At 47.4% G+C, this 11,669-nt stretch overlaps 2 protein-coding genes across 9 annotated transcripts; both read right to left on the minus strand.

The window, feature by feature from the left end:
- Positions 1-738: 738 nt before the first annotated feature.
- chga (chromogranin A) lies at positions 739-5,456 on the minus strand. Its single transcript, XM_040161466.2, has 8 exons — positions 5,202-5,456; positions 4,895-4,944; positions 4,246-4,339; positions 3,784-3,852; positions 3,618-3,689; positions 2,728-3,009; positions 1,631-2,043; positions 739-1,341 (listed from the first exon to the last, which is right to left on the minus strand). The coding sequence occupies exons 1-8, from the start codon at positions 5,245-5,247 to the stop codon at positions 1,258-1,260; spliced, it is 1,110 nt and encodes a 369-aa protein (XP_040017400.2). The 5' UTR covers positions 5,248-5,456; the 3' UTR covers positions 739-1,257.
- A 2,053-nt stretch (positions 5,457-7,509) lies between these two features.
- LOC120808503 (phospholipase B1, membrane-associated) lies at positions 7,510-11,628 on the minus strand. Of its 8 annotated transcripts, none has more exons than XM_040161463.2 (16): positions 11,458-11,628; positions 11,204-11,307; positions 10,997-11,087; positions 10,847-10,905; positions 10,531-10,598; positions 9,594-9,637; positions 9,353-9,473; positions 9,213-9,264; positions 9,049-9,129; positions 8,900-8,965; positions 8,710-8,801; positions 8,557-8,638; positions 8,360-8,461; positions 8,144-8,239; positions 7,952-8,023; positions 7,510-7,848 (listed from the first exon to the last, which is right to left on the minus strand). In XM_040161463.2, the coding sequence occupies exons 1-16, from the start codon at positions 11,513-11,515 to the stop codon at positions 7,723-7,725; spliced, it is 1,314 nt and encodes a 437-aa protein (XP_040017397.1). In that variant the 5' UTR covers positions 11,516-11,628; the 3' UTR covers positions 7,510-7,722. The 8 variants fall into 8 exon arrangements, with proteins under 8 accessions (XP_040017397.1, XP_040017396.1, XP_040017399.2 ...); XM_040161462.2 differs by having other exon boundaries at positions 8,333-8,461; positions 11,458-11,616; XM_040161465.2 differs by having other exon boundaries at positions 8,144-8,182; positions 8,286-8,461; positions 11,458-11,616.
- Between the last annotated feature and the right edge of the window lie 41 nt (positions 11,629-11,669).

Genomic DNA, 11,669 nt, shown 5'->3' on the forward strand with positions numbered 1-11,669 from the left:
TGCTTTGCTGTAACTTTCATTCCGCTCAATGGAAATGAACGACACGAAAGGGAAATCTCGCTTGCTGAGTTCGTAAAAGAGGAATGACTGAAGGACGGAGGTGGTCTCAGGTTGCCACCTAGTGCCGCTCATTTCGTCTGTAGAAAATGTTAGTTTTTAAACCTTAAGAGGGGGACGGACTTAAATGATCCAGGGTTGTATTGATCATACGGCATAATGGCTTCCTCGAAATATCACACGTCTGCAAGTCAAATAACAACACTACAAGTCCATTAATCTTCTTGTTCATAATGAATGGGAAATGCAAAACCCCCTTTAAATAGTAATAATCTTTAGCAGTGCTTTGCGCCTCACCCACACCTTTATATATCAATCAATCAATGTTAATATACAAAAATTATGCATTTAACATTCATTTTCTCTTCAGCCCATTTTCCGTTAAACTTTGAGCGCTTTCTACATTTTGCTTTCAGACTCTGCACAAACTGTCAACAACACAAACAGATTAATAATGTAATGCTCATGCCAGAACTGAGCGCTGCGTATAAGTGTTCGGTGTCAGAGTGATGATTCACGTTCTCCGCTTCCTCGCCCACAAAACACCGGCGAGTGCAGACGTACAGCGAGGAACCGCAGGAACACGCTTCTCAGCGTCACATTCAAATACCGAGAGGAAAAGGATTCCAAGCTTCTACCTTTCCCCACTTCAGTCCATCCATCAAGATGAGTACACAGGTGTAAAGTAGTTAGTACGCAGAGTTTATTGCATTAATGGTCTTCTGCAAATATTCATTCCATTTCAGAGGCATTAAAATCATCTACCAAAACCAGTTAAACTATTAAATGTATTGATTTTCTTACATAAATGAATCACACGTCATAAATCTGCTAAAAATGTTGACTTATTGCACTGGATTAAGTGTATCTATAATAATCAAGCGTCTACGTCTTTGTCTACCGCTCCCCCATAAGTAAGCATCCCATTAGTAGCTCGGTACGAGAATACGTGCCGTTACGGTGCAACTCCACCTTGCTGGTGTGTGTCTTTTGTGGTGTGTTGTTTAGCTGCAATGTGCATGTACTGTATGCTGATCTGATTGAAGGACACGACGTCCCAAGGGAAGCTACAGCGCGGCGGTCGTTCTCTGGAGAAGGATAAATATCGGAAACGCTTCAGCGGTGGACACGGGGCGGCTGGTGAGGCGGAGGAGACTGCAGCGTCCACTTCTTCTAGCAATCTCTCTCTCTCTCTCTCTTCTATCCTCGCCGCATCTCATGGAGCTTCTGGGCAACGTTTTCGAGCTCCGACTCGATGGCTGCCAGGCTTTCAATCCCCGGCTCCTGCAGACATAACGAGAGCAGAAGATATACTTATGAGTCAATCACATACCTGCACATGAACGAGCAGCATTGTTTTCTCTCTCTGCCGGTTTCAGGCTGCAGGAGGGATTCGGCCTCATTATTTAAGTACAAACACAGGAACCTGTTCGTTATAAATAACGTAACGCATGAACGTCGGGAAACACGCGTGATTGCTTTGTTGACGAGCGTTAGGTGACCAGAGGGACATGTCGGGATGTTCTCATCTGACCCGCGGGAAGGTCACGACACTTGTGTGGTGTGCGCACACCTCGGGCTTCCGGCTGGCGCTCCCCTCCTCCTCCGACCCCCTCCTCTCCTCGGGGCCCCCCCCGGCGATCATCCGCAGCTCCTTCTCCTCTGGACTCCTCTGCGCGGCTCCTTTCTTCTTCTCCTGCTCCTCTTCCTCTGCGACCTCTTTTGAGTGATGCGGCGCCTCCTCGCCGACGGCCTTCTTCCTCCCCCCCGGTGACGACTTCCCTCTCTTGGTCCATCGCTTATGGCTCTCGTGGCCGTCTCTCTTCATCTCTCCTTCCTCCTCTTCCTCCTCTGGTTTAGGGCCGTGAGAGAAATATGCAGATCTCTTGTCTTCCTCCTTCTCCTCCTCCTCCTCGCCTTCTTCGACAGACTTCTTCTCTTTGGATTTGATTCTGGGTGCATCTCTCTCCTCACCAGACCGAGCACCTGGGAAATGTGGAAAATGAAGAATGGCATATTTATGTTTTCTTACTGAAACACCCACCGAGCCAGAAACTTTCCGCCATTAGCGAGATTTTCCACTTCCTATAATGAAATATGTGTTGCCAGCTGGCAGCCGTGCAGCCAGCACGCTGCTAGCTGCGCTTTATGGGAACTACCAGCGTGACTCCCTTTTACAGAACAAGTATTTCATAGTTCTCTGACATCTGAGGGCCGCTCCGTTAAAAAAAAGCAGAATCTTGATTGCGGTCTTGATCTAAAGACAGCTGCCATCGTGCACTCCAGCTCATTCGAATTCAGGAGCATTGAGACGTTTAATCATTTCTGTTGGTGAGCTGTCGCTGAGCCAGCCATGGGCCTGGAGGGGGGGGGTCTGATTTCATCATGTAGATGGAAGCACTTCCATCAATCAGCCCGTCCCGTGGCGGCAGGAGATTTGATCTACAAAGCGTTGCAACCTCCGAATCTTAGAATTCAGCCGTATGCTTTATTACATATTTGAAATCAGCTCGGATGTCATTCATTTCTTGAATAAGAATATATTTAACATGCATGCTGTCCTGTCACGTAATTGGTTTCTTTCTCCTTTTGTTTTCCCTTTTTGTTTGTTACTGAGATTAATTGGGATCAACAGAAGTCCTGCGTGAGGAAAACGCGGCCTCTACTTGCCTTTCTTATCCTTGATCATGTGTTCATCCTCTAAATGAACTCTCTTCTCCTCATGATCTCCCTCTTCCTCCCTCTTCTCGGCCTCGTCCTCACTGTCCTCGCCCACGGACGTGGACCCGCGGCTCCCTGGACTCTCGTCTCGCTGCTTCTCCTCTTTCGCCTCCTCGGTGGCGTCTCGTGACTCGCCGTCTCCCACGCTGTCATCCTTTTCTTCTTTGCCCTCCTTCTGGGACAGGATGGATCGTTCCCCTGGGCCTCCCAAAGCTTCCAGCATGGATCGATCTGGAGGCCGGGAGGGAATTTTATTTACGAGGACATCGTTTTGCGTTGCTGTTGATGTGAAACGAAGGTGCTCACACAAAAGCACCACAGCTTAGTGCTGCTGGTTCGTTTATTTTTTTCACTGAAACGGCGTGTTTTTGCTAAGTGGGAGCGGGTCAGCATGTCAGGTTCTACGTCACAACTGTGCATCACGTGGTGTTTACATGTGTTTGTCCCTCACTGGAGCGTCAACGTGTCAAGATCAATATTATCTCAACAGAAAGGAGGTACTTTTATTACAACCGAACCAATTGGATGATTATTAAATTAATTGAGTAGAAAAAACGTTTGATTCAGTTCAATTCAGTTCCAGCCTCTCAAATAAATCTTATAATGTTATTATATATTGTTCAATCAAGAAACTTGGAGACTTAATCTTTGGGTATATATAATATTAGGTCAAGCAAATTGAACTAATAACGTTTTTGAACTGTTTATTCCCTGATTCTGTCCATCAGCAGAGTTTAATCTCCCGTGCTGACGATACGAAGTAATGAAAGCAAAACCTCATTTTGACAGCTGGGGCGTTTCAAAGCTTTGAAAGCGATATGGAACAAACAGAAACTCACCCGCCTCGTCCTCTGCAGCCTGAGACGTTGGTGCGGTTGGTTCTGGCGTAGCGGCGCTTCGCTCCTGATGACCTGCAATCAAAAAACCAGTGCGTCAGGCTTCTCTCTCTTCACACACACACACACACACACACACGTAAACAGCACCCACGGACCCGGGAATCACCTTGAACAGCGATGTCCTGCAGCAACTTCAGAAAGTTGTGACGGCGAAGGACGGATACCAGCCGGTCGTCTGCGTGAAACAGGGACACGCGGCAAGCGCGAGCCGATTAGAGCCCAAACGAGAACAGACAACGAGGCCACAACTCCGGGTGCGTCTTTTCCCCTTTTGGCTTTTTCAAAGGACTCAGCAGACTTTCTTCAGAGTTAATGGCCCTGAGATTTTGTGCTTTCAGGTCAATTAATCGTTTGGCCCAGAGAGACTCGGCGAGCGCCGGGCCTTCTGCTGACCCGCGAGCTGGACGCGGCGAGCGCAGAAACATCATGACATCAGTGTGCGATCGTTGGACTCCTCCGGGTAACAAACGCTGTGTGATTGGGGTGATGCTCGTGACCTCACCTTCTTTGGAAGTCAGTGCATTTCATTTCAAACGTAACGGGCAATTTGGGGCGAGGGGGGGCTCACCCGTCTTCAGCGTGACCAAACACTCCTCGCTGACGGCCGTGGGCTGGGGCCTCGACAGCACGTCTGCGAGCGCCTCCACGATGCATTTCATCACCTGCAGACGCACACAGTGCACAGAAGAAATGACAAACAACCTCGCGTTTAATTGGATTTGGCACATTCCGATAACGTGGCGGTTTTAATGTCCACTTTGATAATAACTGGAATGACGACTGGAAACTAGGAAGCCAAGATACCCAGAATAAATTATGTATATTCTGGTGAAAAAAGAATCCTGGCTGAGAGCTGTGAGGGAATAAATTGACACAGCAGCCGGCGAGAATGGAACTGAATCCGCTTCTCTTTGAATGCTGCTCTTATGCCAATTCTGAGAACGGAAAGAAAATAATTTCAACTCCATTGTGCTTCCAACGTTGAGCCAATCTCACACGCCTGCTGATTTTTAATATTATCTTTTTAATTAAACATGATGACGTGGTTGTTGTTGATGTTTGAGTACTTCTCAAAACCAAATCCTGGAGGCAAAGGCTGCTTTAATGATTCTAATGTGGCCACAAAGACAGTGATCAGTATTTAGAATCACTGCAACGAGGAAGCGTTCGGTCACAGCGCGCTGCCGCCACGTCGATGTGCAGATGATCGGCTTTACCTCCACGTCGTCGTTCTCCAGCTGACCGGGAGTCACTGGCAGCGACAGAACTGCAAGAGAAGGCATCATTTTTATTCCCACAACCCCCGCAGATGTTATTCTCAATTTCACCAAAAGCAGCAGCAGCAGCAGGGGGGGGGGGAACGTGCCAGAACGCGCGTGCGAATCCGCTCTTCTGCCGCAGTTGAAGGCGCGCGTGTCGCTGTCCGCGGTGCTGAACCCGGCGAGGTCACATCTCCACTGCAGATGTTTACCCCCCCACACACACCAAAACAACGTTGAGTAACTTCCCGGAGCGTTTCCTTACCGCAGTTGGTCAGCAGCGTCAACACGAAGAGTCCCCTCGCGATCATGATCGATCCAAAAACAAAGCTCTCCAGCGGCAGAAAGCGCGCGGCGGCTTATCGGAAGGTGTGACGTCAGTCGGAGGATTCAAGGACGCATCCCGAAACTCAGCTCAAGTCGCCTTTCGGTGTCTCTGGAGAGCTGGATTTCCTCGCGGTGACCAAAGGAAGCCTGCGTCCTCTCTCGGCGCGCGCTCTTTATGGGGGAGACGTGGGGGCCGGAAGTGACATCATCCCCAGGCACGTTTTGTCATTCGCGTACCTGGATCGATGGTTGTCAGGGCGTGCGTAGTACAAACAGATGTGTGCCATTAGAGTAGATTCGGGGGCTGGATAAGACCACTTTTCATTCTTTGTCTTGTGTGTGTGTGTGTGTGTGTGTGTGTGTGTGTGTGTGTGTGTGTGTGTGTGTGTGTGTGTGTGTGTGTGTGTCCTCCAGTGGCGCAAATATAGTAACAAATACATTTGAATGAGTGGAAAATCCCCTCGATCCGACAAAGCAAGTGTGTTATTTTGCATACAGATGCATATGTTTGGTGTCTCTGTCCCCATTATGTTGTCCTCCCGTGCGGGACAAAGCTCTGTATTTGCTCAGCATGTCTCCGTCCGGACTGAATGTGTTGCTAGGTGACGGTTTATTGAAAAATGATTGTCTCGATGTCATGGCTGTTATTGTGTTCTTACTCTGATCAGGTGGCTTGAATGGATTCATAAGCCGAGAAAATGCAACATAAAACCCTTAAAATGTATCGGAAAAGACAAGATGGGATCAGAATTGAATCTAACATGATACATAATGTGTTAATCATTATTTAGCAATAAATAAATGCTTAATAAAGGTGTGATGCACTGTACTGATATTTGGTCGATTCATTGTTGGATCAATAAAGATGTGTAGATTGAAAGTGAAGATTATGTTTCAATAATAAGGTTACAAAATATGCACACAATTTGGTATCATTTTGCTATCAACTTATTTGTGTTGCACAGGAAAGGATGGTGCAGCGAAACGAAAAACATCGAGCACCGAACTGACTGTTCAAGCATAGATTACTTTAATGAAATGAGGAAAGAAGAAAATAGATAAAATTGATTGAAATTGATTTTGTGTCAGGACTCTGATTGGGACTTGTCGTCAATACTATTGATTATTTTGACTGCTTGGCTGGACAGCAACATACAGATGAAATGTCCCTTTCATGTACAACTAGACTCTGGAGACAGATTCAACCTGTTCAGGTGGAAATATAAATAAGCCTATAAAAAAAATGTAACGTGTTACCAGCATTTAAAGTGGTTGAGGTTGTAATGAAAATTCACCAAAGGGCCGACAGTGATGAACTAAAATACATGAAGCAGAATCTTTTATAGTGTCATTATATGAAGGTGTCTCTATATATTAACAAACTCATTGTAAATACAACCAACCAACAAAACCTTCCTTAATAAAATTGTTTGCCCTCTTCTGTCTCAAATGTACACGAGCCCACGACTCATTTCCTACCGCACCGGCCACCAGGTCCCAAAGACCTCATTGTGCTCCCAGACCCTCAATAAAGGCTCATTTGCGTCAGCGCCACGTTTGTTCCCGCGAAAAAACGGTTGAAGACGGTTTTCCTTTCACTGAGAAAAGGTCACAATGACATCATTGAGAATCATCTGTATCAGCGGAGAGAAAACGGTAAACAAGTGGTGTTCATTTCTGATGCTAAAGTGTTTCTGCATCCAGGAAAATGCCCACTAAATAAACACATTAAAATCTCCCATTCAAAGCCTAAATGGGTTTTACCCGCATTACGCAACACGTGTTTACCTCGACGACCGTCCCGCCGGGCTCCAGATGAGGCCTCCCATGCAGAGCGGTTTTCATTTCCTTTCAGGAGCTGAATCAAAGCAACCCGAGCTGCGTTTAATATAGCGTCCACCTGCCCTCGCTGATTGAACAGAGTCAATACCCAGTGCGCCGTGCACTCGGCGAGCGCATCCACACTCGGGGTGTTTGTTCAGTGGGTTACTTTGTCCCCGGCGGACAGAGAGGAGAAAGCGGGCCGAGCCGGTCGGGAAAAGTCACGGCTTTCTGGCAACATTGACATTTGACAAGATCCCTTTCCATCTTTGAATCTTTCTTTCCCCCCCGAGCCGATCGGATGTTCTGCATAACGGCGTTGTTACATTTCTATAAAGGGAGTTCGACTTCAGAGAGCATAACAAACTTTGGAAAGGTCAGGAAAGTTGAAATAAAGAATAGTAACACGTTCGGGTTTTTTTTTTAAAGAAAACACTTCAGATTAGTTTAATGTATAAATGTCACATAAATGTCACTTCATGCTTACAAAACCTGCAATTTGCAGAAATCAAATAGAACTTAAATCCAAGAGCAACAAGCCAGAGTTTCACTGCTCGCTCTGCGCGCGTGAGACGCCATCCGGGGGCCACAGACGTGTCAGGTTCCAGCGTCTCTGAGGACAAATCCACTGCATCACCTCAACAGAAACCCACGAAAACAAGAAGCAGCAGCAGCAGCAGCAGCAGCAGCAGGAAGACGGCGCCCTGCGACGGAGGCGGCCCGGACCGGGCGGCTGTCGGTCGGGTGAAGATATACGGGTGCTCCTACGGACGAGACGCGGAGAACATGGCATGTTAGCATCATCACGCAGGGCGTTAAGCAAACGATGGGGGGGGGGGGACATTTCCCGAAAGATGGAGGCCGAACCTTTGGTGGACAGATGAGACTGATGGGGTCAGAGAAGCTGCTCACGGTCACCTTCCTCCCCTCCGGCTGAAACTGTGAGCAGAGGGCAGAGTTGGTCGTTTGAGGAAAAAGATTTTTAAAAAATGACAGCCTCCTAAATGTTCCCCCTCCTGCGATGTACAGCGCGTTCCGGACAGATCATTGGCGACACACCATGTTGTTCCACAGCCCCTTGGCCAGCTCCTCGTGCCCCTTGATGGTGAAGTGGAAACAGTCGTGAGTGAAGAAGGTCATGTCGATCTTTCCGTTCTGCTCGGGGAAAAAAAAAAAAAAAAAAAGCAAACGCTTCACACACCGATTCGTCCCCTGAAACCTCCGCCGCGTTGTTGTTGTCGTGGTTACCCGCGTCTGCGGCGAGGGCGGGTTTACCGGCAGGCGGGGAGGGTCGGCGTGCTCCAGAAAGGGCTGGAGAACCACGGCGAAGTTGTCCCTGAAGAAGCGATCGCTGTACAGCAGCAACTCGAGTCTTCTCTGTGGATTTATAGCATTTCACCTACGTGTTTGATTAAAGCGTTTGATTATTTAGAAACGTTCCACGCTCTGTAAATGGAGATGTTTCACTGTACCTGGAACTCCCGATTGACTTCTACCAGCTCTTGGAGCTCTGGAGACCTGGCGACTGGCTCGATCAGGCACGAGCAGAAGGACCTAAAATCACACACATCAGGCGTAAGAATCAGGGAAGAAGGAGAGGAGCCTTCAAAGTAACGTTGCCTCACCTCTGGAGAAGGCACCCCGGGGTGGGCTTCTGCACCTCCCTCAGAGTCTGCATGGGAAGTATCTGAACGACGTTAACGATCATGCGAGGAACCTGAAGCACAACACTGAGGAGGTGAATTCCAACGCCGCCGCCGCCCCCCCATTAAAAACTCTCTCGGACCAAATGCTCTTAATCTGCTTTCACTGCACCTCGTTCATGAGCATTTCCAAGGAGATGGTGATGTAGTGAATGAAGTTATCCACTGAAAACAGGGCCTACAGAGAACACAGACACCAATGACGTATTTGGCATTCCGCAAAGTGAGAAGTTTTATTGCACGGAGAACAAAAAGTCAGACCTTATCCTTGCAGTAATCGCAGATGTCGTTCATGCCCATGAGGATGGTCAGAAGCTTCCAGTCCTTCTCAAAGTTCAGACCCTAGGGAAAGATTTTGGTGCGTAGGAACAGCGTCTCAAAGCAGCACATGTCAGTGTGCATCTTCAATAACCACATGACTGTACCTGATAACCTCTCAGCGTGTCGATCAAATGCCTCGTCTGGCCCGGGAGGTTGCTGGAAAGACAACACAACGCTTTAGAGTCGTCGTAATGAAGCGGTGATGACACACAAAGCGTCTCGCGTGACCCCGTCGAGTCATTACAAGGTGTTGTGTCCAGTCACAGCCAGGTTGAAGCCCGTTTCGCTGATGTGGGCCTGCATGCCGTGGACCGTCTTGCCGGGAGCAGCACCGAGCAGATGGGGGTTGAACAGCTTGAGGATGTCTAAAAAAAAAAAAAACCAAAACAAAATCAGTTTGGAAAAGAAGCAGCGGAGTGAAGCTGGTACGGAACACGTGCAAAATTAAGTTATCCAAGATATCGTCTGTGAGTGAAACATCTTACTTGCCAAAGTAATGACGTGCTGATATGAGCCAAAACCTCCGATGCTGCCGGACCAAGAGATGTCAAATTAGTGCCATGTGTGTTTGTGTATATTTAGTTGATATTCATATTAATTGATTAAAATTGCACATTCCACACACACTAACCCTAAACCTTAATTCCACATAAAAAAAACTTGTTTAAAGACATCATTTTGAAACAATGTAAAAAAATAGTATGGCCATAAATATTAAGTTATATGTGGCGACAATAAAGGTTATTACCGCCCCCACATTACAGGTTATTACCGCCCCCACAATACAGGTTATTACCGCTCTACAATAAGGTTATTACCGCCCCCACAATAAAGGTTATTACCGCCCCCACATTACAGGTTATTACCGCCCCCACAATACAGGTTATTACCGCTCTACAATAAGGTTATTACCGCCCCCACAATACAGGTTATTACCGCCCCCACATTACAGGTTATTACCGCCCCCACAATACAGGTTATTACCGCTCTACAATAAAGGTTATTACCGCCCCCACAATACAGGTTATTACCGCCCCCACAATACAGGTTATTACCGCCCCCACAATACAGGTTATTACCGCCCCCACAATACAGGTTATTACCGCCCCCACAATACAGGTTATTACCGCTCTACAATAAGGTTATTACTGCCCCCACAATAAGGGTTATTACCGCTCTACAATAAGGTTATTACCGCCCCCACAATAAGGGTTATTACCGCCCCCACAATAAGGGTTATTACCGCCCCCACAATAAGGTTATTACCGCCCCCACAATAAGGGTTATTACCGCCCCCACAATAAGGGTTATTACCGCTCTACAATAAGGTTATTACCGCTCTACAATAAGGTTATTACCGCCCCCACAATACAGGTTATTACCGCCCCCACAATAAGGTTATTATCACACAAGCTGCATCACCTCCACGATACGTGACGGAACTCGATGGGGATCCCGAGGACGGTGGTGGCGTTGGCGCCGATCGCCGTCTGTAAAGGAACAAACCCGGGAAAAATATGTTCAGGAACTAAATAAGGACTTTTGTTGACTTGCTTTTTTTGAAGATCGGAATATTTATTGAAATGAGACAACCGCCGCATTAAGAGGTTTTGTATCTTTGTAAATAGGCTTTTTTTGTCTTCAAAAGCCCAAATAACCATTTAGTCATCTTGATTTTAACTGCACAGTAAATCATTGACACTGTGTTGCCACTACAGAAGAAAAAATAAAAACCTACAGTCAGCGAATCCCCCAAAGCAGCGATGACTTTGATGTCTGCGGCCTTCACAAATTCCACTGCACGCCAAACGGGTGAAAGGAAAGAGGAAACATTATTCTACGGTTCCGTCTCTCGGCTCACAGTTATTCAGATGTGACCTCGACCGACCTGAGGAGGGCACAGAGGAAGAAGGACTCATGTCCGGACACTGAAACACGGGCTGATTGAAGCTCGCCGGTCGAGTTTTCTCTGGAAACTCCTGAGACAGAAACTCACCGTTTGAGGATTTCATCTTTTGTCCGAATTCTACCAGTTATTTTAAACAAATGACTTTTCATATAATCTTGCTTCTCGCAAATCGACATTGTCCAGTACCTTGCTGAGGGCCTCCTTGCTGTAGTGCCGTATCCCCTCCTCATACTCCCCCCACCAGTCGTTGGCTCGAAGAGAAGGATCATTTCCAAAGTGTCCATCTGAAACTTTTCGATTTCAGAATAAATAATCTTTCGGCAAAAATAATTGACCCTTTAAAACGTTTGCTTACTCTTCATTCACACACATTATTTCATCACATGATTTGCTCCCCGTTTGAGGCCCTCGGCCGGGCGGCTGCTTGCTGCAGCACTTACCTTTGACAGAGGCGGACGCGAGCACACATGTTGCCACGGCGATCCAAAGCCGCTCCATAGAAGCGCGTACGGGCCGGTCAACGGGTCGCCCCTGGACAATGTGATGGTCGGCTTTACAGCTCGGTCACTTTGTGTGTGTCCCCCCGTCCCCCCGCCGCTCTAAAGTGGAGTGACGACCAGCAGGTCCAATGTCAGCAACACAATACCTCATA

This window comes from Gasterosteus aculeatus, chromosome 18 (genome assembly GCF_964276395.1).
Source record: "Gasterosteus aculeatus chromosome 18, fGasAcu3.hap1.1, whole genome shotgun sequence".
NCBI classification, from domain to species: domain Eukaryota; kingdom Metazoa; phylum Chordata; class Actinopteri; order Perciformes; family Gasterosteidae; genus Gasterosteus; species Gasterosteus aculeatus.

What these genes read in the sequence shown, in the direction of transcription:
- LOC120808503 (XM_040161462.2), bottom strand. Translation starts at nt 11,515, where the DNA reads ATGGAGCGGCTTTGGATCGCCGTGGCAACATGTGTGCTCGCGTCCGCC. An exon ending in CTTTGGGGGATTCGCTGACT is followed by an intron (nt 10,599 to 10,846) that starts GTAGGTTTTTAT and finishes GTTCCTTTACAG; the next exon opens with ACGGCGATCGGCGCCAACGC. An exon ending in TGGAAATGCTCATGAACGAG is followed by an intron (nt 8,802 to 8,899) that starts GTGCAGTGAAAG and finishes GTTGTGCTTCAG; the next exon opens with GTTCCTCGCATGATCGTTAA.
- chga (XM_040161466.2), bottom strand. Translation starts at nt 5,247, where the DNA reads ATGATCGCGAGGGGACTCTTCGTGTTGACGCTGCTGACCAACTGCG. An exon ending in TTTGGTCACGCTGAAGACGG is followed by an intron (nt 3,853 to 4,245) that starts GTGAGCCCCCCC and finishes TGTTTCACGCAG; the next exon opens with ACGACCGGCTGGTATCCGTC. An exon ending in CATGATCAAGGATAAGAAAG is followed by an intron (nt 2,044 to 2,727) that starts GCAAGTAGAGGC and finishes CACATTTCCCAG; the next exon opens with GTGCTCGGTCTGGTGAGGAG.